This window comes from Ambystoma mexicanum, chromosome 5p, assembly GCF_040938575.1.
Source record: "Ambystoma mexicanum isolate Mex_15411 chromosome 5p, UKY_AmexF1_1, whole genome shotgun sequence".
NCBI classification, from domain to species: Eukaryota; Metazoa; Chordata; class Amphibia; order Caudata; family Ambystomatidae; genus Ambystoma; species Ambystoma mexicanum.
This window is the reverse complement of record NC_090930.1, coordinates 726,821,989-726,848,131: the sequence shown is the minus strand read 5'-3', so window position 1 is coordinate 726,848,131 and position 26,143 is coordinate 726,821,989. Positions and strand designations below refer to the sequence as shown.

At 48.7% G+C, this 26,143-nt stretch overlaps 1 protein-coding gene across 2 annotated transcripts in view; it reads right to left on the bottom strand.

The window, feature by feature from the left end:
• The window catches only part of RBMX2 (RNA binding motif protein X-linked 2), a 292,888-nt gene that overhangs the window by 189,610 nt on the left and 77,135 nt on the right, over nt 1-26,143 (bottom strand). For both annotated transcript variants that reach the window (XM_069613106.1, XM_069613107.1), the window contains exon 2: nt 16,505-16,620. In XM_069613106.1, the coding sequence (XP_069469207.1) occupies nt 16,505-16,620 (116 nt within the window). The remainder of the gene's footprint in view (nt 1-16,504; nt 16,621-26,143) is intronic.

Below are 26,143 nucleotides of genomic sequence, written 5' to 3'. Positions count from 1 at the left end.
AAAGAAGGCTGGATGCACACCTTTGGATGGATTGCAAGAGGGGGGATAAACAGTGTGGCGGATTTCCTGTTGCCAGGAATGTATTCCACAAACTCCCTGTCAACATGTGCCTCCTGGGTGTCTATTTTAAAATGTTGTGTGGACTTTAGAAGTAGCTCATTATATTGGAGCGGATTGTCGACTGGTGAGTCAGCCATCGGCAGGTCTTGATAGTCTGTGACTGGATGATGTAGATGTCCTCCTTGTCATAATATTTGTCCTCGCTATACTGGTCCCCCTGCAGAGGTCTATAACTTAGAGGTCTTGAGAGGGGTCATTGTACTGAGAGGTGGCATGGGTCTGGGTGGAAGTGCTGGGATGTGAAATGTCCATACGTTGCCTGTTATTAGATGGTTTATCCCTGGCTAAGATTTTGAAGTTCCTTATAGCGCTTGCCCATGAAGTCCAGAAAGCAGGAAATGTTTCTCATAATCCTATCGAAAATCTGAGGGGTCCATTCAGTTGATTTGGGAAATACGGAGGGTGTAGAGGTGTGTTGCAACGGTGGCTGTTCCTTGTGATGCATAACCCCTGAAAGCGTGTCTCCAGAGGGAGAAGGGGTGCTATCCTTGGAGGTAGAGGGCTGTGACGGTGAAGGCATCGAAGATTTTACTGTTTTCAAAGTTTTTTACTTTAAAAGTGTGACCGGGACAAGTGTTTTGATAAGTTGCTCATTTTTGAAGTGGAGGCGCGGGACGCCGAAGCGCCTTTAGATGCATGCCCTTCGGCACATGAGAGGAGGGCTTTTTTTAGGCGGTGTCTGAAACAGTTTTCTGCGCCTGTTTTGGAGGCCTGTCGTGCGGCAAGCGCGATGGCCCAGAGGACAGGGATGACTTAGAGGACCTCTCATTTAACACCACGTTGCTCTCAACGGTCGACTACACAGTCGACCGTTGGCCGTGGGGTGCGTGCTTAGTGTGGCTGGAAGTGTGTGTGCGCCTGAGCCGACGGGTGATGTCTCTGTCACAGGGCTGCTGGCATGCTTATTGGAGCCGGGGGACCACACACGGGATTCCATCGAACCTCAGTCGCCTTTGGCGTCACATCGATGTTGCCCTCGCTGGATTCCGCCGCCACATTTATTGAGAGCTCAGCCTGCATGGCGTGGGCAGTCCAGCGTTTGGTCCGAAGGCTTTTTAGGGTTTTTGGACAGAAAGGTCTGCAGGACTTGCATGTCTTTCCAAGGGAATTTCCTGATGCAGGAAGGGCAGAATTTAAAAGTATTGCTACTGGAAAGAGCAGCTCAGCGACCAAAGGGAAGATAAGGGGTCAGAAGAGGCATTCTCTAAAGGGGTACAAGTATGTGACCTCCCTCACTCTCCCTACTGTGATGGGTTGAGGCCCCTGTATGCCACAGTCTTTGTTCTTTGAAACAGTTGAGTGTCGTTGACGATGGAGCCGTCCGTCGAAGGCAGCCGAAGCAGTTTGTAGTGCAGCGGGCAATAGGCGGTTGATGTAAGGATAGAAAGAAACTCTAAAACGTGTTTAATCAAACGCGTTAGCCGGAAAGAACCCTGCAACCAGCGACAGACCACGATGGTGGAAAAAACTATCTGAGGGACCTCGACGCGTGAGGGACCATGGGTATAGTAGACGTCACAATAGGGATAGTATTACTAAAACACCCAATGGGCGTCCCTTTTCGAGTTTCGAAAACAAATCATGTAATACTCTGCGGCTACCATTAAATGTCGGCTTATACATAGCACGTGATCTAAGCAGATCCACAAGCCTCAGGACTATATTACATATATTTTAGCTATGCAATTTGTTTCCCCTTCATGATAAAAGTTGACAACACTGTATTTGAAATTTGCTAGCCCAAATAATATCCAATAGTTTAACAATATAGGTAAATTAATGATGACTGAAATAGTTACTAGATTGAAATCCCAACTACTTATGAGTCTAATTGGCTCTCCTACACCATCCCACCATCACCCTTTAAGGATATTGAGGGGTCAGAAATTCGATACAAACACAAAGGTAGCGTTTTTGCAAGATCAGGCATTTATTAAATGAAAAAGGAGGTTATAAACTCCCATCTTTTCCTATCCTAAGAAAGAGGTCCCACCCTAGAAAACTAAAACTAATGAAAAGTGACCTAATGTCCACAAATGTTCTGACCCTCACACAAATACACAATACAATTATACAAAGACTGTATGGGATGGAACAAGTTACTTACCTGTAACTGTTGTTCTCCAGCATGGGTCTGGCATGGATTCACATGCTCATGAATATTCCCCGTCGTCAGGCTGGGAATCCTCGGTAAAGAAAAAACCAGTATCAGTTTCGTTTCTGATCTGTCTTTCGTAGTAATAACCAATCACTGGTCTCTGCGTCATACTGACCACAGCCAATGACTGCCCTCTACCTAAGCACCGCCTCTGGCAGCCATCTTCAGATTTGGAAGCACGTGAAGTGGCAGTATGACCAAGTGAAGAGCCGCAGAGGGGTAGGCGGGAGGGTTCGCATGTGAATCCATGCCAGACCCATGCTGGAGAACAACAGTTACAGGTAAGTAACTTGTTCCTTCTCCAGCATGGGGTCTGGCATGGATTCACATGCTCATGAATAAAGAATACATAGCAGTACACACATGCACAACCACGGGAGGTGGCAAAGGCTCAACATTAAGCATCACATCAACTCAACATTAAGCATCTTACCTCCTCACCAGGCTCACCTCAGGCGAACAGGTTGCGCAGCACTGCTTGGCCGACTCTGGACTCCTCCCTGGAATCCCGGTCGACGCAGTAGAATTTCGTGAAGGTGTGCGTCGACCTCCACGTAGCAGCCCTGCATATGTCCAGCAGGGGCACACCAGATAGGAACGCCGTGGTAGCTGCGATCGCTCTGGTGGAATGGGCTCTCGGACGGCCAGGCAGCGGTCGGTTTGCCAACCGGTGACAGTACATGATACAGCCGGAGAGCCATCTGGAGATGGAAGCCTTCGAGAGAGCCTTCCCCTGATTGACAGGTCCAAAGTTCACAAAGAGTTGTGACGTCTTCCGAAAACCTTTCGTGCGGTCCACGTAGAACTTCAGCGCTCTAGCTACATCCAGCGAGTGCAAAGTCCTCTCAGCCGGCGACGAAGGCGACGGGAAGAACACAGGTAACACCAAGGGTTCGTTGAGATGAAAGTCCGACGGTACCTTGGGCATGAAGGAGGGGTGCGTCCTGAGCACTACCCTCGTGTCGTGGAAAGTCAAGTACGGGGCCTCGCAGGAAAGGGCCTGGATCTCTCCCACTCGTCGTGCGGAGGTGATGGCCACGAGAAAAGCTGTTTTCCACGATAGAAACTTCAACGGGGCCGAGTGCAGAGGCTCGAACGGAGGTCCCATGAGTTTGGTCAGTACCACGTTGAGCTCCCACGCCGGGGCCGGAGCCTTCACCGGCGGGAACGATCTGAACAGTCCCTTCATGAACTCTTTCACCAGACGATGAGACCACAAGGACGTCCGGCCCGTGGTTCTGGTGTATCGGGAGATCGCAGCAAGATGAATCTTGATGGACGCGTGTGCCAGACCAGCTTTGGCCAGCGTCAGCAGGTACGGCAGCACTTGGGGAGCCGTAATCCGTAGAGGGTTAATCTTCTGTGCGTGGCACCAGACAGAGAACCTCTTCCATTTGTGTCCGTAGCATTTAAGAGTCGAGGACGCCCTGGCCTTTGCAAGAACCTCTCTGCAATCGGCCGGTATGTCGTATCCTCCAAACTCTAGCGCTGCAGGAGCCAGGCCTGCAAGTTCAGCGACTTCGGGTCGTGGTGGAGGATGGCGCCTCCTTCCCTGGAGAGTAGATCCGCGTCCGCCGGCAGCTTGATTGGCGGGGACGCCGACAAGTCCAGAAGGTCCGGGAACCATATCTGCCTCGGCCACGCAGGTGCGACGAGGATCATCCTGCACCGTGACCTCTTGAGCTGGTTGACGAGCCGGATTAGCAGAGGCAAGGGAGGGAACGCGTAGAGGAACAGGCCCTCCCAGGGGAACGAGAAAGCATCGCCCATGCTCCTCGTCTGGGGAAACCTGCTGGCGAACCTCCGGCACTTGGTGTTCGTCGCCGTCGCGAACAGGTCGATCTGGGGTGTGCCCCACCGTCGGAAGAGGCGATCCACCAGATCCTGCCGTAGTTCCCACTCGTGGCACGAGCGCAGCTCCCTGCTGAGTGAGTCGGCGATGGTGTTTTTTATCCCTGCCAGATGAAACGGCACCAGAAGAATCCCTTGGGCGACGGCCCAATGCCACAGGTCCTGCGCCTCCTTGGACAGCGCTGGGGACCTGGTTCCGCCCTGTTTCCTGATGTAAAACATGGTGGTGGTGTTGTCGGTGAAGATCCTCACCACCTTGCCCTTGAGGGACGGAAGGAAGGACCTGAGGGCCCAAAACACTGCACGGAGCTCCAGGACGTTGATATGCAGGGACTTCTCCGTCGGGAGCCAGAGTCCCCTTGCGTGCAGATTTTCGGTGTGCGCTCCCCACCCTTCTAGGGAGGCATCCGTGGTCACAGTCACCTGGTGGGCTGGGGTCTGGAAGTCCATGCCCGCCGTCAGATGCGCGCGGGTGCCCCACCACCGTATCGCTCGTCGGAAACTCTCGTCGAGCTTGATCCTTTCCTCGAAGCTGCCCGTCGTCTGGATCCAGCGCGCATCCAGGAACTCTTGCAACGGGCGCATCCGGAGCCTGCACATGGGAATGAGGTAGATGCAGGAAGACATCATCCCGAGGAGGGACTTGATGGACCTCACCTTGGCCGCGTCGGCCACCAACATCCGTTGCACCTTGCCCAAGATGGTCCTGGTCCTCTCCTCCGACGGGGAGGCCAGAAGGGACACTGTGTCGAGCCTCGCTCCCAGAAACAGTGCGACTTGCGCGGGCACCAGGTGGGATTTGGCGTAGTTCACGGAGAATCCCAGGTCCGTGAGGAGTTGGACGGTCCTTGCCGTGTGGACCACGGCGAGCTCCCTCGTCTTGGCGCGGATGAGCCAGTCGTCCAGGTAGGGGTAGACGTGAATCCCCTCGCGGCGCAGCTGCGCCGCCACCGGTGCGAGGCACTTGGTGAAAACCCTGGGTGCCGACCGCAGTCCGAAGGGAAGGGCTTTGAACTGGTAATGACGCCCTTGGACCACGAATCTGAGGAATTTTCGGTGCCCCTTTAGGATGGGAATGTGGAAGTAGGCATCCTCCAAATCCAACGACGATAGGAAGTCTCCTTCCTCCAGCTGACCCAGGACGTGCTGGAGGGTGACCATCCGGAACTTCTGCGCCTTGATGAACTTGTTCAGGCGTCGCAGGTCCAGGATGGGGCGCCATCCTCCCGTCTTCTTCTTCACGAGGAAGTAACGCGAGTAGACTCCGGAGCCCCGAAGCCTCTTTGGGACGAGTTCGATGGCGCCCTTTCTGAGCATCGCCTTTACCTCCAGGAGAAGTTGAGGGACGTGAAGTTCTTTCCTGGCCACGGGGGGGACGCGCGGGCACCTTCTTTGAAACTCGAGCGCGTGGCCCCGGGCCAGGGCGTCCAGCACCCAACGGTCGGTGGAGATGGACTCCCACACGCTGACGAAGCCCGCCAGCCGGCCTCCCACCGGGGTGCTTCGGTGGGGGCCCGACCCCACGGCCGGTTCAATCCTGCTTGGACGCGGCCTTGCCGCCTTGGCCTCCTTGGCGACGACGGCGGGGGCCGCCAGACTTGCCTCGTCCTCTGTAGGCCTCTTGCGACGACGAGCGGGCCGCTTGACGGTAGGAAGCGAAACCGCCGCCGGAACCTTTGGAGGCGCCCTTGCCTCCGCCGCTCCGAAAGGGCGTCCGCCGTTGCTGCAGTACTCCAAGGGCCCGGGCCGTCTCAGTATCCGCCTTGATGGCCTGAAGGGAATCGTCCACTGTCTTCCCAAACAGGTTGTTCCCGTCGAAGGGCATGTCCAGGACCCTGGTCTGGACGTCCTGCCGAAAGTCCGTAGCCTTGAGCCATCCGCGACGTCGAAGGCAAACGCCGTTGCCCATCTGGCGGAACCCAGTGTCGGCGATGTCCGTCGCCACGGTGATGGCGTGGTCCGAGGCCACCTCACCTTCCTGCAGGATCTCAAGGGCCTCCGCCCTCTTGTCGTCCGGCAGAAAATCCAGCAGGGGAGCTATCTTGTACCAGAGTTCCCTGTCGTAGCGGGCCACGATAGCCAAGGCGTTGGCCGCTTTAATCGTCGTCGCCGCCGACGAGATGACTCTGCGTCCCATGGCATCCAATTTCTTTCCCTCGCCGTCCGGCGGGGAAGTCGACGTGGAGGCCGCACCCCCCCCGCTTTCTTCCTGGCTGCCGCGGAGACGACGGAGTCCGGGGTAGGCTGCGCCCGGAGGCATAGGGGGGCCGAGTCCGGGACCCGGTACTTTTTCTCGTACCGGTCTCTTTTCGCTGGCGTCGTGGAAGGGTTCTTGAGGAGGGAAAGGCCCTCATCCCAAATGTCGTCCAACAGAGGCACTGCGAGGACCGTCTTCCTCTTGGTCTCGCGCCGTTGGTAAAGGAAGCCTTCCTTTTTCTTCTCCTCAGGGCAGAGTTGGAAAAGCTCGGATGCCCTGGCGATCATTGAGTGGAACGATCCAATCTCGTCGGGCGGAGAAGCCCTGGTGGGAGGCGACGACGGAAAATCCTCGTCGTATGCCTCGTCGTCCGTACCCGTCGCTGCCGTGTCAGTCCCCGTATCATCCCCTCGGGTGGACGGGGAGGAGGGCTGGACGGGGCGCGACGGTTGAAAAGGAGGCGGTGGATGGATCCTTCTTTTCTTGGTAGGGGGAACACCAGAAGGTCCCGGTTCTGGATCCCCCGACGGGAGAGGTTCCTCCGTCGGTAACGGTAGTCTCGTCCTTATCTCGGAGCATAAGGACTGTATAGCCAACAAAATGGCCGCTGAGTTGTCTTGCGGCGCTGGCAGAGGGGAATCCGACGGGCGAGCAGGGGCCCCGTCGGTATCCTCGACGATGTCGTCGTCGTCACCTGCGTCGGGGCCCAATCCGACGGGCTGGTCTTGTTCCACGCCTAGGCCGTGGCTTAAGACCTCGATCAGTTCCTCTTCTGAGGTTGAGGCCGAATCTACGACGACGCCCTGCCCCCCCTTCTTCCCCACGGAGGGTTTCACGGGGGTCCTATCGATGGGCACGAAAGAAGACTCCCTCCGAGGAGGCAGGGAGATTCTGGGCCCCGAGGCCGCCACCACTGGTGCAGCCTCCACAGGCTGGGCCAGGGCCGCCGCGACCGTTTCGATAGAGGGCTTGGTCGAATGGATCAAGGCCTTCACCACCTTAGGTGCGCTCACCGCCTTATCCTTGAGGGAGGGGGCACTGCCACGCTCCTCCTCTGCCTTAGAGCTCGACCGGGGTCTCTCCAGGAGCTTCGCCGGGTGCTCGGCCTTCCTCTTACCCGACCCAGAGCGTTGGCTCGTGGTTGATGGTGCCGGGGAGGGTGCGCCCTGCCTGGCGCCCGTAGAGCCCGACCGTTCGGCGCTCCCGGTGCCAGCGGACTCGCGGTGCTTGGCCTTATGTTGGGCCCCCGTCGCCGGGGCGCCCTCAAAGGTCTTAGAAGACCGCTCAGATTTCTTCTTCTTCTCGCCAGACGGGCTCTTACCCTCCAGCCAGCTGGCGAGACGTTGATGGCGGTCCTTCATGGTCCGTTCCGACATGTTGCCGCAAAACGCACAGTCCTTCTCCACGTGCGTCTTGTCCCCATGAAGGCAGTAAAGGCAGAAAGAGTGTTCGTCCTCCTTGAAGACGTTCTGCAGCTGGCATCCAGGGCAGGCCCTGAACAGCTTTCCGGGCGTCGAGCTTCCCTTCTCCTGGGCCATCTCCGAGACCGGGCCTGAGAAGCTTCTGGAGTCCTCCGAAGTGTAGCTCGACGAAATCTTCACCCTTGAGGGGCACAGATGAATCCGACACGGGTCCCCGTTGATCGGATGTAGGATCGGTGGAGCTTGAGGCTCTTTTGACCGAAAGAATCGAAGTTTTTGTGAAAAAGCGCGAAAAAATAGCACTAACGCTCGAGAGCAATAGCACGAGGATCCCAACACATGAACGTGCGGTAAAAATCTGAAGATGGCTGCCAGAGGCGGTGCTTAGGTAGAGGGCAGTCATTGGCTGTGGTCAGTATGACGCAGAGACCAGTGATTGGTTATTACTACGAAAGACAGATCAGAAACGAAACTGATACTGGTTTTTTCTTTACCGAGGATTCCCAGCCTGACGACGGGGAATATTCATGAGCATGTGAATCCATGCCAGACCCCATGCTGGAGAAATTTTAGTTACACAAAACAATTTATCAGTTCAAACTTAAAGCGATCTGAAGGCACTCCTTTTGACCAGGGTTGGATTTCCGTCCCCTGGATCAATTCAGGAATACTTTGAGCACAGTTCTGACTCAACAAGGTTCTGTTTAAGGTAACACAAACTTCCAACCACTGTGTCTTTCCCTGGGACACAGCAAATGTCTTTTCCACACATGTTTCTCACGATTCAAAACAACTGGTATTTTCAACAATACCCTTCTTGGAAAGGTAAATGTCTTTCTTTCATAACATAAGTTCAAAACCAAAGCAATTGTTCTTTTCAAAATGTCCAACAATTGTTAGCATATCACACCTTCTTCAATTAACTACTTTTGTCAGGATAGCAAAACAACGTCTCTTGGTGATACCACAGCTTGTCAAACTAATGATAATGTTAATAAGTTATTTAATTCAACAAAGGTCTTTCCACCACATCTTTCTACCACAAGTATACTTCATCAAACCATCTTCTTCTTTCGTGATATACTCGACTGCCAGGACTAACTACTATGGTCCCCTTCCTGGTACTCGCCCTCCAGGAAGAAAACTCCTACAACTACATTCAAATTTGAGGGCAACTGATTCTAAGATTCTCCATGCCAATCTCTCTTGGAAGGAGAGTTGAACAATAACTGCCTTTTCTTATGGCCTTTTGACAGTTGGCATTTTGGGCGACAGGTTTCCCCCAGTTTACATCACAAAAAGAGGGAGTTGTGCCTCTGTTGTCTCTGTATGGTTTCACAATCTTTTGGCTGTTGGCAATCGGGGATGACAGATTACTCACCATAATCATATTTCTGATGATTGTATCTGCTTAGATTCACATGCTGTGCATATAGTCAGACATCTAGTGCTAATCGCAGAGTATTGCATCTTTCTTTAGAAGATCAAAAGGGACGTTGACATGGGCATGACTAACACGATCTCTAACGTGAAGTGTAGTGTACCCAAAATACCTCATGCGTCTAGGTCCCACTGGTTGTTTTTTTTCTGCTGTGAGGGAGCTTTCTAGTCTGCTTAGAATCACATGCTGTGTATAGACTAGCGAGCAGTACCCAGAGATGGTGGTGGGATGTGTGAAGGAACAGTAGCAAAGAGATGCCTTTGCACCGCTTGTTCCACCTGAGAATCAGACCTAGAGTGTGTATCTAGGCAGTAGTGCTGTGTAAAGGTGTGTACAAAACTCCAGGTTGCAGCTTTGCAAATGGTATCTAGAGAAACATTTGCAATGAATACTATGGTAGCCCCTCTTCCCCGAGTCGAGTGAGCTCTAGGCATGAAGAGTAGATCTCTCTTGGCAAGAGTGTAACACAGTGTGATGCAGTTTACACTCCACTTGGAAATAGCTGACTTAGAGACTGGGTCCCCTTCACTACCAGCTGCCACTGATACGAAGAACTGGTTTGTCTTTCTTAGCTTTGTCTTTTCCAGACAGTAAATAACCACTGCCTCACATCTAGTGTGTGGAGGCTCCTTTCTGCCATGTTAGTGGGGTTATGGAAAAAGGAGGGTAGTTCTATGGACTGGTTTACATGGAACTTTGAGATAAATTTGCCCGCAATGCGTGAGTGTGTGCACAAAACCACCTTGTCTTTGTGAATTGTGACAAAGGGGTTCTGAACTGAAAGGGCCTGCAGTTCACCAACTCTCCTTATAGAGGTGATCACCACTAGGAAGGCGGTCTTGTAGGCGAGTGCCTTAAGGCTAGCCTTGTGCAATGGTTCAAAGGGAGGTCCCATTAGTCTGATAAGAACAACATTCAGGTCCCATAGGGGGGCGTGGACAAGCAACCATGCAGTGAAGACGCTCTAATTGAAGCTCCTGCTCGATCCAACATGATCTGTGCCAACGTAGCAGATCCTGAAAGACTTACGGCCCATTGGTGACGTGATCCGACGAGCAACAACGTGAAAATATATGGGCAAAGTTTAGAAAGATTCGGTAGCCGTAAAGAGGAGAATGGGCCTGGTGACACGAACCCCCGCGAGTATGTACACACAACAAAGATGGCGGAGGACGTCCATGGCAACAGGCACAGACTCCGTCGCAGTGCCTATGTGCGGAGAACCTGAGTCGACACTGCAGAGCGTACTGTGCGTTGAGCCACAGCAAACCGGAGAAGTAAACATGCGGGCAACATACAAAGGCACCGCAGATTTCTACAGTGTGCCGCAAGTAAGGTGGGATGGCTGTTGTGACGACAGGAGGGCCCGTAGCACAGCCGAGTGGTTGCCGCAGCAATGGAATATTGTGGTCGCAGCCCTGGGAATGGGAGGAATATGCAACTAGGAGCATGCACGCAAGTGTCCTAAGCGGCACCATCAAGGAAGTACAGCCGCCATGCACCCACGCTGAGCCAGCAGCCGCGGTCCTGAGCATCCCTGTGCTCTATGTGGCTGTCGAGCTGGAGGGAAAGGCACTAAATTCACCTCCTGCAATGTCACGGATCAAAGGCGGACCATGAATACAGCCACCCAGTTAAGGGGCAAGGGAAAGCCGGCACGAACAGAACTTGTGGTTTACCCAGGCCAACAAGAGACTGGGTCGGGCAGAGTTAGTAGCACTAAACCAGCAGAGAAGCCGATCTGCTGGGGTCAACAACACACCACAAGCAGCGGAGGGAACAGTAACACCAGTAACCGAATAACTAAGCCGACGCGCTGCACCATAATGCTGAGATAGCCCCTATAACAAGCCACGACAGCAACGTGGAACGCAAGGGGGAATAACCACACAGTCCGCGACCCGCTGGGGTACACCCGGAGTGAGGACACAGTACAGAACACATGGACAATCATCCACCCAAGTCTCTTACAACGCGAGGGAGTGGCTGTAAACATACCGCAGAACGCGGGAAAATAAGCTAACAGCAGTGCAGTCAACGCGTAGAATCAGAACACGGCGGGTCCCAAGGCAACAATAAAGCAAACAAACCCATATCCCTGGTGGCATCTCTGAGACGGCCTACAAATTAAGAGACACGTACCATACTAAGCACAAGTGAAAAAAAAAGTGCACCATCACACTAGCACTGCAGACACCAGCAGCACTTCATAGAAGTGCACCCGAATTACATCACACCGCCGGGGCCCAACTTTCAGAACTGGGATACAGCCAAGCATTAAGACAGGCCTTGAACGTATAGGATAACAACAAAACTGCCGACATGTGGCACATAGCACAGTCACTTAAGAGATATACATGGCGGCCAAAACCTCTAAAAACAAATCTAAACAACCCACGTTAGACACGTTTGCGAAACAGCCAGCATAAGCACAACAACTACGCTACTAGACCCAACCCGACAAATGAAGCCGGAGAAAATAGAAGGGGGACCAGCAAGTTCTAGCAACTATTGCGGGCCTGAAAATTGCACTGGGAGAAGAAATGGACGCCATCAGCATAGACGTGAACCTTCTGAGACAAGATGTCAGGTCAGCAGCTGAACGGACAGGAACCCTGGAAAACAGGTTGCAGAGACTACAGAGTGCCTGAAAGAGTACACAAAAGATATAGTAATATTACAACAACAAATGAAAAACCTAGATGGGAGGGTTGAAGATTCGGAAGGTCATGCCAGAAGAAATAATGTCAGAATTGTAGGCCTTCCCAAACCCACATGAAAAAGATATTGTTGATGCCAATTCTTAGTATATAGCAGGAACAGACAACACAGACTCCTATAAACCAGATGTACAGTGCAGAGCGCCCTTTACCCGTGTAAGGTTTTTGTTATTTCTGTTGTGTATCCATTCGCTGCACTCCAGACACCAGAGGACAAGGTAGGTGGGAACGGAGCGAGAACCGAATATGCCTGAGCACAAGGCACCGAGCTGGGCAACTGTTGGGTGGCTGGTCATGTTGCGATTACTAGGTCACACAGTAGATCTTATCCATGGCGGAAGTGCTCAAGATAGCTTCCTGGAATGTCAAGGGGCTCAATAGCTAAATTAAGAGGAATAGGATCAAGACATACCTGAGCTGCCAAAAGATAGATATAGCGCTACTGCAAGAGGCACGCCTCACTAAGGAGAAACAGAGGGACCTAGCCAATAGATCAACTGTAGATCTATAGTTTACGCCTATTTTTTTCAGGAGCTTTGCGCAACACGAAGAAAACCTTATCTCAGAATTTTTTGGGGACAAAATAATATCAGGCTCTAGTGCTGCATTAAAATCTGCAGTGTTACGTGTGCTAAAAAACTGAAATTAATGCTTTGAAATTAAAGTAGCCTCAGAAAGAGAAAGAGTGGGGATCGAAAAGATACATTTAAATAAGTACAATACTGGTAATCTTGAGTGAAATGAAATGTTTATTATATATTTTGTATGATTGAAAAGTAGATTAGTGTTTTAATAATTTTGTAAAGACTTGCGAGTCAAACAAATAAATATATATTTTTTTAAATCTATAGTTTTCTTGTATTGCGCCACACACCCAAAGGCCTCAGTGCGCTCACAGAACAGACAACATTAACAATTAACGATCTCATGTTCAACAAGGCTGCTTTGAGATTGGTTCCTTTAATCCCTGCTTTGAGATTGGTTCCTTTAAACCCCAAGATAGCTGGGAACTGGTTGGGAAGGTTTGCTTGTGGTGGTGAAGTGGAATCCTCTACATGAGTAGTGGTATGATCTTCCTCAAAAGCCGAGGAACTGCTCTTTATCAGGCTGTGATTGACCAGTTGACACCGACTGGTTGGGGAAGTGGGGGCTCAGTACCGTGGCCAGCCAGCTGACTGTTTATGGCTTTATTTATGTCAACAAAAGGGGTGAGGCACTCAAGAGTCCTTGGCCTTGGGGGGAGCCTCACTGTGTTTAGAGATAGCATCAGAGGTAGGCTGACAGTAATCAGTATCGTCTAATTTAGAGCGCTTAGATTTGTTAATTAGCGCTGTGGAATATATTTACCCACTCAGCAGTACTTCCTCACATCATCCAGCTGCACTTAAGCAGTTAACAGCAAAATGGATGTGCTGACTCCTTGGAGCACCATTGCCACGCATCAAAACGCTGTTTTACAGCTACAAAATGATGGCTGCACCATCTTGCCAAGCACCTATTGGACAGGATGGAACAGGATGGCACACTGAGAAAGCCTGTCAGTGTATTGCTTACATGCACCAAGAAGAAAATTGAGAAGCAGCACTGCTTTGTTGCTTGATCCACATTCCCCTTGAAAAAGGAAATATTTGGCCTTTATAATGATGGCGCCCCGACGCTATTTCCATCTGTTCAACATCACACTGTTTTCATCAATGAGGGCCTGCCATGCCCACCCATATCCAGATTGTGCTCCAGCAAACTACAACATTATCCCTGTATAACAGGCTGTGTCAGCCAAATCTGAGAAATCAAAAGAAGCTTCATTTTCAGTTTCACTGGAAAAAGCTTGACTTTTGAGTTACAAAATGTCAAATATCAATGCTGCAAAAGAGACTCTGGCTCTCTGGGCCTATGTCAATTTCAAGGGACCTGTGTCTTAAACAGATTGTTGCATAAGTGAAGCTGACTAGGGCTGCAAAACAATGTGGGAAATTCAGAGAGAAAGCCTTTTGAAATGGTCAGCCCAGCAGACTTCAAATGTGCTTTTGCAAATAAGAAAAAATGCTGGTTTTAAAAGTGTAATGTTGAAAGAAAGAAGGCCCGGTTTTGGCCTAGCAATGTAAAGGGGTTTTTTGCTTGGAAACATATATGGGATGTTGTATTCAACAGGCTTGCTTTTGATTTAAAACAAAATAAGAAATAAAGACATGGGCTGCCTTCTGAAAACTAGCCAAACAGGTTTCTGCCATGGCTCAAGGGACATTTGGCTGACAACAGGAGTGGCCTAACCCCGAAAGAAGGAGCCAAAATAGATTCTAGGACACATGGGGGATAATTGCTACCTTGGAAAATTTTGAATGGGCCCGAAGGCCGCATAGCACATGCTCATCAGAATTTTGTCTGGGCTGAGGCCTCTTACAATAGAAAGTCTGGGTCACGGACATGTGAAATAGGAAATTACACGTCCCCGCAACTTCTACTGGGAGCTTCAAAGCCAACTCAATAGCAGCTTTGGAACTATGCCCTTATATGGTGAACAATGCTGACCATTTTGGCTCTAAAGACTATTTTATTAATAAACTTTTAAGACTCTGATCTTTGTAATGGGACTTGCAGGAATGTAAAAAGTTAACAGTTAAAATGTCATTTGGTGGTTTTTAATTTAAGACGCGGCAGCCTTCACTGCCATATTGGGAACAGAAATGGCAGAGAATTGGACAGTTTGAGAAAAGTGTACATGATGCCACTGTGAAATTCAATAATTGCATGCCTTATGATCATCCATACCCATGTATAAAGTTATAGAATTTTAGGTCAAATATTTATCACTGAAAATCGCAAAACACTATTAAACGGGCGAAACAAAGTCCTACAGACATGATGGTGGGACTGCCATGCTCTGCATAAAATATGTAATCTGCCGATGTAATTTGTTAAGATACAACTTTTCCATGTGATTTGACAGCACTGTGTTTTCAATTTCAACCTGCTTTGTGAACTATATGCCTTGTGTGATACCTTACCTTATAGTTGCTAGTGATATGACATGCCTGAGACTGTGATAAAACATATGTACATCATTATTTAATTACACCTATAATTATTTGTTAAAATCCGAGTGTCATTTTATGCCATTGCAAAGGGTTTAAAATCCGTTTTGCATCTTATTTTGTGAGGGAAGGATTTTGATTCTGTTTGCTATTTCATATCTGAGTCCCTGCTGCTTCTTTCTGTCCATTCCAAATTCGATTTATTGTGGTTTGGGAGAGCATTGCAGGGGGAAATCTTAACTCAGGTGCTATCTATCTGTATTTCAAAACTGCTCCTATTAATTGTGCTTTGGATATGTTCTTGTAGGTCGTTAACCAAGTGTATTTCTTCAATTACATTGTAATTATCACCCAATTGGGGATTGCTGCCCAATATTAATATTGTATTATTTCCTTTGAATTTTAAAATAAATAAATATTGCATTCTCACCAACAGGCCTGGTTCATGGTCCATTGTGACCCGGGTATTTGAAGAAGGGGGTGCGAGGCGGGTTATGGGCCATATCAAATTGAATTCATTGGAAATTTTAAAAAAGAGCATTCTAATGGCGCGCTTCATCTAAGGCTGAGGGCGAAGGTCCTGGTCCGGTGTGTGAGCGCCCGATTGGAATCTATCACAGCGCAATTCTGTTTGTACACAGAAGTACAAGAGAGCCCATGGTCATGTGGTACAGCAAAATGAACTCCAATAACAAGTGAAAAGTGAAACAATACCCATTAGGTGGAAATCCAGCAGAAAGAGACGTTGATGCGTCGTTAACGACGATGACTGGCGAGGACTGGGCTTAGCGCAGGTGCGCCTGGTCACCGGAATTATGGACTGAAACGGATGCTGGGAGATGTAGTTCCCTAGCAGCACAAGCTTTTTTAAAGACTTGAGAAATAAACCAAATGTGCTGCTTCAAAAGTGAGCTACCAGCCACTCACATGGAGCGAGGCACAAATATCATGTACAGCTATATAAAGATAACAGTAATTGCAAATCTCGCTACAATAGTGCACTGTGTGAGCACTCAGAGAAAATGTACACAGGTCACAGATACAAGAAAAGCAGTCTATGAAAGACTGTGCAACGCAGGGGTTTAAGTACTGGCGCCACCTCCTTCTGCACCCAACAGTTAAACTGCTTTTTGATTGTTTAAAAGAACGCTACAGCTTGGTGCGACATGTATGTCATGTTTTGCTGATAAATAACTAACTCTGTGGCAACATTGGAGATTTCGAGACCACTTATTGTTTAAGCACTTAGAAGCAGGAGGTATCTGGCATGAAGGACTTTCATTTTAAAATGAAGTCGTAATAAGAGTATCACATTGGACAAAATGAAGCTGGACTTGCCAAGCATTAGTGTAAATATTTCATATGAATACATGTCTTCAACTTAATTTTTATAGAAAAATGGTCAATGTTGTTAAATATAGCTATAAATGACCAAAGATAAACATGCATCAATACAGATGGAAATGAAGAAATAATAAACGCCATAAAACAGGGAGCCTTAGTTATGAGTACTTCAAGCACCAACAGTGTCGTAATATCAAACACCTTTACAACAATTACTAACCTAGAAAGATCCATGCACTGTCTTTATATTCTGCATGCCAGGAGACCTTTTCCTGCACTCCAAGTTCAGCTTCCCTTTGGTTCAGTTCGTTAATCAACTTCACCTTTGTTAACGGGCTGGAGAGGAAAGAAGGGAAGGATTCCACTGAAAAACAACTTCATAAAAGTTTCTAAATTGATCTTAAATGCATCAATATGCGTATAGCATATTCACTCAACTGTACCACCATCATCCAGGTAATCATAGATTGGAAATACCAAGAGCGAAAAACCAATGGGACTGTGGCGATTAAAAGAAATGCAATAAAATGCACTTCCACTGGGTTCCCCACATTCAGCTTACCCAATGCGGTTTTATGATACAAAAAGCAGTTTACAAACTGTTGCACCCAGTTTTGTTGGAATTTGACACAACCTAAAAAGCAATGAAAACCGAGAACTGAAGCTTTGAGGCGATGCCCAAATTACTGCTTATAAGGGAATATGGATATGGTGCACATCTGAGATCGCTGGTGTGGACGAGAAGCTCCTGAAGTGTGCTTTTTATAATTTCAATGGCATCAGCAATAAAAAAAAATAAAAAAAAATTAAAGTCAGGCTTTGTACAGGAAAATTGTTTTCATATTACCAGGCACTGTCATTGCTAGGATTTCTTTTTAAGTCATCTGGTGATAGCTTACAAAAAAAAGAACGTTTATATGTAGTACAGGGTTTCCATGAACTTAGCAAAACACTCATATTGGTAAATGCGACAAGGCATTTTGGCTTTACTTTTAGGAGAGGAGAGGGCTGGTAAAAAGGTACAGCTTGCGCACACTATGTACTTTATATGAATGCTGTGCATTAAAGAATCATCTACAGAAAAGAGGAGTACTAAATCTAGCATCGATTATTAAAAACAGGAAGTATTCCGAGGTGAAAAACATAAACGCGAGAAACACAGGTAATTAATTGAAAGAATGCATCAAAAACACAAACAGTGCCCTCGAAAATAGAAGGGTAATTAATTACAATTCAGTACAGTGTCCCCAAACGTCCCAGACAACTATCTATACAAGTATTAAACTTTTGTAGATACACACAGTGCATACACAGCGATACTTTAAGTTTTTGGAGTTTTAAAAGTGGTTGGCGGGTTTGTCCATAGGAGCGAACTGGACAGTGGTTCAGTTTGCAGGGCTTAGAAAGACCAGGTAGGCATTTAGGCCACTGACAAAGGACAAAAGTCTTCCTCATGCTAGAAAATGGCTACTAAAGGGACATTGGTGGGGGAGCGAGAAGAACAAGTTACTTACCAACTGCTAACGTTCTTTCGACTGGATGTTCCTCCAACGTATTCCTCATCTTTGACATTGTAGTGTCCAGCTTCGGCTGCTTGGACATTTTTCGGCAGAGGGCACCCTGTGTCGAGTCGATGTCCCTCGAAGGCCTCTGTTGAGGGTGACGTCATTGGATGTTATAAGTAGCACGCACGGCGCCCGTTGCCTCAGTTCTGTTTTTTTCCCCTCCTCGTGTAGCCCATGTGCCCATAAATCGGGCCTGCCCAAACTCAGCCTTGTTGGAACGAAAGCTGTAATAGCATGGGAAATTCTGCAGAAGGGTAGGTTTGGAGGGCAATGAGTAATACGTTGGAGGAACATCCAGTTGAAAGAACGTTACCAGTTGGTAAGTAACTTGTTCTTCAAATGGATTGTGTCCTCCAACTTAGTCCTCATCTTTGACAGACTCCCAAAGCAGCATCAATGACTGGAGGAGGGAGAAGAATTTTTTACATTGAAATTTAGAGGGCAGAGTAAAGCACTGTTTTACCAAAAGCAACATTCTGAGCATGGGAAGTATTCAAGGAATAATGCTTAGTGAACGTGTGTATGGAAGACCACTTTGCAGCTTCACAGATGTTTTTAATAGCGACACCCCTTTGCAGGGCAGTCGACATAGCCATGCCTCTGGTGGAATGAGCATGCAAGCCCTCAGGAGGGTCATTGCCCGCCAAACTATAGCTTTCAGAAATAGGGAGGATGATCCATCTAGACAAGATCTGTTTAGAAACAGCCTGGCCTAGTCTGTGCCCGGTATAAGCCACAAAGAGCTGGTCGTCCACTCTCACCTTGGACATTTTGGAAATATAAAAGCTTAACGCTCTCCTAGGATCCAACCTATGAAGGCTTTCCTCTTCCTTACTAGGATGTGGAGGAGGATAGAAGGCAGGTAGCACAATTTTCTGACTCATGTGAAAGTCTGAAACTACCTTAGGTAGGAAGGAGGGTCTTGCTCTCAACACAACGCTGTCCTTGTGGGATATAGCAAAGGGTGGCTTGGAAGAAAATGCTTGCAACTCGCTCACTCTACGGGCAGATGTTGCCAATGGTGATGGCAGGAACACATTTGTGAGCCCTTTTAGAAACTGAGTAACCAGTGCAATATTGAAATTAGAGCATTCCTCAGATGAGCGCTCAAAGGTGGAGAGCGCTGCTAGGTAACCTTTAATGGTTCCCACCTGAAGACCCTTGTGTGCTAAAGAAAGCAGAAAGGAAAAAACATCCGGAGTTGAACAATGAAAAGGATTAACATTCTTTCCTCTGCACCAGTCACAGAACGTGTTCCAACAGCAACGGTACAGAGACTTCGTTGCTGGCCGACCTGGCACAAAGCAACACATCCATTACGTCACCCGGGAGGCCCCAATCCTTATATCTCAACCTTTCAGAAAGCATACGTGAAGGTTGACCTCTGGATGGAGAACCCGGCCTTCCTCTCGCGAGAGAAGATCCTCTCTTCGGGGAAGACGCATCGGAGGACAGATGGACATGCCCATATGATCTGGGTACCACAACCTCCTGGCCCAATCCGGAGCAATGAGGAACATGTGGGTCCCAAACTGTCTTAACCTCCTCAGAGCTTGAGGAATGCCGGGGACTGGAGGAAATGCGTACAGTAGTGGGAATTCCTAATCCACCACGAAGGCGTCTCCTAGAGCTTCTCTCGGAGAAAATTCCCTTGAGCAGTACCGCCAGAACTTCCGGTTGGCACCGGTTGCTAACAAATCCACTTGAGGGGTTCCCCAAAAGGCGAAGATCTCTTTAAGGACATCCTGAGCTAGTTTCCACTCGTGGGAAACTGCACCCTGCCTGCTCAGAGCGTCCAGGTCTGTGTTCTCCTCTCTGGCAAAGTGAACTGCTACTAAGGAGATTCCCTCTTGAATTGCCCAGTACCAGAGCTGCATTTCCTCTCTGCACGGTGGAAGTGACCCGACCCCCCCTCTTTTCTTGAGGTAATGCATGGCCAGTGTGTTGGCCGTCATTATCAGGACATTTCTCCCCATACAGACAGCAGGAAAGCTTTCAGTGCTAGCCTGATTGCTCTCAGCTCCAAAGGATTGATGTGTAGTTTGGACTCCGATGGAGACCAACGACCACTGATGGTCAGATCATTGGTGTGAACTACCCACCCTGTGAGGGAAGCGTCCGTCACTACAGTTATCTATGGCCATGGTTGCCAAAAAGGTTCCCCCTTTATAGGATTTTCCTTGCAGGCCCACCACAGCAGATCCTGCGAGAACCTGACTGGAATCTGAAGATGGTCTGACATCTTGCTGGAGAACTGGGGCCATTGAATCCAGAGAGCCCATTGAAGGGATCTCATTCTCAGTCGGGCCTCTGGCACCAGAAAAATGCAGGATGCCATGAGGCCGAGCAATCTCAAGAAGTTGAAGGCCCAAAGACTTTGGGTGTTCTGGAATTTGGTTACCATCTAGAGAATGTCTTGAGCCCTCACCCTGGGTGTCGAGCACTTCCCCAAGACCGTGTCTAATACAGCACCTATGTACTGGAGCCGTTGGGAAGGTGTCCTATGGTAATTCTTGAAATCGAGGGAGATGCCCAGTCTGTGAAGGGAGTGGCAGGTGACGCTGAGATGACCCAAGGCTTGTTCGGGAGAACACGCCCTAATCAGCCAGTCGTCCAGATAGGGGTAGACGTGAAGCCCCCCTCTCCTGAGATGCGCTGCCACCACCACCACCATCAGTTTGGTGAAGACCTTCGTGCGGAAATCAGTCCAAAAGGCAGGACTCGAAACTGATAGTGCGTCCTTGCAAATGGTGATCATCAGTTATTTCCTGTGCTTGAGATGAATCAGCACATGAAAATAACCATCCTGGAGGTCCAATGATACCAACCAATTCTGAAGTTGGAGGGCCTGGAGGATCTGAGAAAGAGTGGCCATCTTGAATTTGTCCTTGCTGAGGAACTTGTTCAAAATTCTCAAGTCCAAGATGGGTCTTAGTCCCCAGTCCTTCTTGGGAATCAAAAAATATGGGGAATACCAACCCTTGTTGGTATCAGGTAATAATATCGCCATATATATGGTCGCCGTAAATAATATCGCCGCGAAAATGTCGTGGCAATATTATTTGGGTGACCATATATATGGGGACAGGGGCCAAAAAAATTTTAAAAAATGGGGGTTGCGGGGGTGTCCCCCGCATGTTCCATGCAATAATGTCGCCACAAAAAAACGGCCATTTTTCAGCGATATTTTTGCATGGCGAGATTTTTGTGGCGACATTATTACATGGAACCCCCTTGTTCCTCTCCGCCACAGGCACTGGTTCTATAGCGCCTTTCTCTAGCAGGGTCAAGATTTCCTGCACAAGGAGCGAATTCACAATCCTCAAAGAGCGATTGCCTGGTTGATTGTCGTGAGGCTTCTAAATAAAAGGAAGGCAGTAACTGTGGGCTATTATTTCCAGAGCCCACGCATCTGAAGTAATGGCTCGACATTATTCGAGATGCTGAGACAGCTTGCCCCCCTACTGGTGAGCTGTGACTGACGGCCTCAGAGCGGTTTTGAAGCGGCTGCTGCAGAGCCTGATGGCAAAGAGGCTGCTGCTTGAGCTGGCTTGGCACCGCTACCTCGTCCACCACGAGGGAACTTGCATTGGCCTCTTTGACTGGCCATTCCCCTCGCCCTTCCAAATGAGGGGTAGCAGCAAAAAGATCTATCCCTCCACTGCTGTCCGCTAGGACAAAAAAGCTGAGGTTGCCCGACAGCCGCGCCCAAAGATTTGGCGGCTGCCTTAGAGCTCTGCAACTTCTCAATGCTCTCGTCAGCCTTGCTGCCAAAAAGATGAGACCCGTCAAATGGCATGTTCCGAAGTCGTGCCTGCACATACGGTGCAAAACCCGACTTCCGCAACCACGCAAACCTGCGTATCACGGTGCTCGTAGCCATGGACCTGCTGACGCTATCTGTAGAATCCAATCCATACTGAAGGGATTCACACATGGCTTCCTTGCCGTCCTTAACAACTGCCAGAAAGCCGTCCCTTTCCTCCTCTTTGTGAATATGCTCAGCCGCCATAGAGATGCACTCCCACAGAGTGTACGAAAATGTTGCTAAGGCACAAGTGGAGTTGGCCGATTTTAACACCATACTCCCAGCCGAATATACCTTGCGCGACCCATCCATCCAGGCGCTTATCGTCCCTATCAGGAGGGATGGTAGGGTACGCTGTCTGTTTCCAGGTAGCAGTGGCTGCTTGAACCACCAAACTCTTAGGAGTGGGGAGAGTGGACAGGTAGCCGGGGTCGCTACTGGAGGCGCAGTATTTTCTTGTCAGAAATGTGTTCACCGCAGGATTAGTCTCCGGGGTTTCCCAATTTCTGGCCACCCTTTTTTGCAGAGCCACATGAAATGGCACACCAGGATCTGTAGGTGGACCCTGATCAAAAATGTCTGTTAGATCACCCCGATCAAAAGCATAGGAGGCCTAGACCAGCCCAAATAATCAACGACTCTCCACATAAGTCGCCTGTAAGAGGAGTTGGCATGGTCCCCTGGGACTGGTATGCTGAACTCCAGCTCAGGAGATGTGTCTATACCACTTGCATTATGCAAGTATCGCATTGATCCTCCATCCTACGCTCCTCAGAAATGAGGCACTCGGGCAGATTAGAGGTCCCAACCTGGAGACCAAAAGGGGCATCCTCCTCTTCGGAACCTTCCTCATCCCCAAAAATTGAAGTAAGGGACTTAAAGAAATCCTTCTTTGGCAGAGGAATACACCTTTCCTCAGAAAAATCAACCAGAGGCTTCAAAGGCGTCGATTTGGACTTGGATACCACCTTCTTAGGAGGTTCTACGGTCACTGGGACATGTGCGGTGAACTTTGGCCCAACTGGCGTCGACAACAGCGGCAAAGGCATCAAGGGTCTGACCGGGGTGGAGGCCCAATGGTGTTGATGACGTTGGCAGCATCGAGGGCATTGAGGGTCTGCAATGTTTCGATGGTGTCGAAGACCTTGACCGCTCTTCATGTCTCGATCGTTCCTTAGTCTTGTCCGTACGAGGCCTCAAAAGCTGATGAGGATCGTGCCGTTTATCCCGGCTCGAGGGCGCGCGAGTATCCCGATGAGAACATTCCCTGCCGGCTTCATCAGAAGGCGCGGACGGGGCTTTACCCCGTTTTTCAAAAAGCTTAAGCATCTCCACACAGAGAGCTTCCCATTCTGCCAGTGTCGATTTTTTTTGACAGGCAACTCACCCTCTCAGGGGTGCCGCATGAAGAAGACGACAGTAAGGCGACCGGTGGGGACTTCTCCTCGAGCGCTTAGACGGGAACCACTCCTGGACCTTGAACGCTTGGCCTTTTTCCTCCGAGGAGAGACGCCTCTCGACTCATCGGTCGAAGGCCCAGCAGCTCGGGACTTACGAGGCTTGGATAACTTGCCTACCTTGAGCTTCCCCTTTCATTCCCGCAAGGCCTTTCCAGTTATCGACTGACACTTGGAGCACAAATCCGTTTCATGGCCCTCACCGAGGAACCAGAGACAGACTCGATGCAGGTCCGTGATGGACATCTTGGAACCGCATTCCCGGTAAGTCTTGAAGAACGAGGCGCGCCGAGTTTCACGAAGCAAACACGTTTGCGGAAAAAACTGAACTGAGGCAACGTGCTACTTATAACATCCGAGGACGTCACCCTCGACGGAGGCCTTCGAGGTACATCGACTCAGGGCGCCAACATATATATGGGAATGTATGCTTTTATCAATGATATATAGACAAAATAAAGCACATTATGAAAAAAAAAACAAAAAGAAACGTGGGAATCAGAGGTGAAGTTAGGAAGTAAAGTGACATGAGCTTGCTAGAAGGAATATTTATGGTCCTATCGGATCACGCCAAGTTCAATACATCATCCTTTACCGCCACATCTTTCCCTAATTCTTGAGCCCAGGGAACTCGGACACCTCAAGTAACAAAGTCCATTATTCATAATTATTTACACATGAATAAAAGTAGAAACAGAGAAAGGTCAGAGAAAAAGAAGAAAACAAAATATAAACTGAAAGGAAAACACACTAGGCATAGCTACCAATATCACATAACATACAGTTAACCTCAGTCAAAATTAATCAGCAAGGATGGAGGGTAAGCCTATCAATCATTCATATAAATTGTTAAAGTATGCTGACATGTGCAGGCACTGGTTAGTCCCATTCCCCTGTCCTCTCATACATCACCCACGCAAATATGGACAGCAGCTGGTGATCAGCAATGCATTCCTCAATGTTCAGCTTTGTCCTCCTCAATTCGCGCTCTGAAACACTTGTGTATGAGCGCGATAGAAATAAAATATCAATATCAATTTTCAGCTTTGTCCTCATCTTCCAAACTCGAGGTATTTGTTGTTAAGCCACAACCAGTGCCACACTAATCTAGCCATGTTGTGATTTTTCCAGTCCAGTCCATTTTTCCAATCTAAGTGTCCCATCGGAAATGGAACAGAACCAGGGTCAGATGTCTGTCCATCTGACCCCCCCCCCACACCCAAAACCATGTCCACCCCGTCTAGATCGTCTGACCAAAATCCCCTTACCCTTTTTGCAATCCAAAAGCATGTGCTGCAAATCCCTGCTCTAGTTTCCACACACCCAGAAGGGGTCTTTATCAACTCCCTTTTTTGAGCACTGTTGGCTGATCCTCTTGCAGTTCACCCTTGACTTCTGCTCACAATGCATTATACTATTGGGACAAGGCGATCCTTTGTTAGGTGGATTAGGTCCAGGCTTTGGTTCGTTAACTTCAGTATTAGAGAACCCAGATTGCTCACCAGGCACATGGAGCGAGGCATTTCAAAAGGTGGGAGCAGAGAGGGCGGTTCTTAAAACACCATCCCAACTTTTTGACAGGGGAATGCCAAAGTAATTTGAGTAAGGGCATCTTCGGCGTGTATGGGAGATTTTGCCATGGTCAGATTCAACCTGACCACTAATTGTGAAGTGAGAGCAGCAGCTACAAGGCAGTGGACCCAGTTTGAGCTTACATTTGTAGATGGGATAGCTACAGGCAGAGCTACAGGCAGGTCTCCAACGTTTCATCACTACTAGAGGGGGAGATCGGGATAAACAACAAGACTATAGTAAGTATATCTGGAACTTCGACCATCACTAATAGGCTGTGTAGTTATGATCAAGTTGCTCAACCCATAGGAAGAGCACTTTTTGGGCAGCCAATAACTTTGGCACTGTTTGACGAATTCTCATCAAACTTCCAAAAAAGTATATGGCCACCTCCGAATGATTATGCAAAGTTTGGTGCTGTTTCGTCAAGGGGAGGGGTTCCCAAAACATTTGAAATCCTCATAGATATGAAGGAAAACATTTTTTGGCACGCCTACAGCCCAAATTTGAGCTGCGTCAAACTTTTTGAAACAAACGCCAGGTTGGATTTGCGAACTGCACCCGTAGTCTACATACATTGCGGTAAAAACATATTTAAAAACACAACATTACATGTGTCAAACTAAGTAAACAATGTCTAGGGAGGTGAGAGGTGATGGGGATGGGGTGGGATATGGCCATAAAAAGCCCCAAATCTGGTGTTTGTTCATCTCAGATGTTCGTGGACATTTCTGTGATGTTCGTGAATTTGCCAAAATTTCGAGAACATTCATGCATATTTCTGCATTATACGGTTGGTGAAAAGCAGTTTTTGGATGGCTTATAACTTTGGTGCCACTCAATGAAATTGCATGGAATATCCGTGTAGACCCAGCCCAAATAGTTCTGCAAAGTTTGGTGCTGTTTCGCAAAGTGGGAGCAAAATTAGAGGGGGGGGTCTCAAAATGTTTGAGCGGCCTATAGATTTGGTGTCGTTTGGCAGATCTGCATACAGGTTTGCAAAATATTTTAGACCCAGCGTTGCAGAAAACATGTGCAAGGAGCATTGGCAAGGACCCGAAAGCATGGTTTTGCAAATGTGTCTGTGTTTTTTGTTTGTTGAAAAGGGTCAATGTAGGAACAAAAAATAGTGATATACCTTTGGTGATTGAGGTATTGCTTGTGGCTTTGGCCCGGACAATCTGGCCACTGGCCATGGCCACGAGGGACAGGCTATGTGGTAAAGTGTTTCCAAAAATCGGGGTAGGTTTGAATGGGAAATAAAAATGGTGCTCGTGGCTACAGCCTGATGTGCAGGACGGGACTGCAGCAAACTTGCACAAGGAGCATCGGCAAAGACCTGAAAGCATGCTTTTGCAAATCTGTCCTGTGTTTTACTTATTTGACAGTGTCAAAATGTAGGTACAAAAAAATTGTAATATAACTTTGGTGCCTGGGCAGTGAGCCCGACCCTCAGG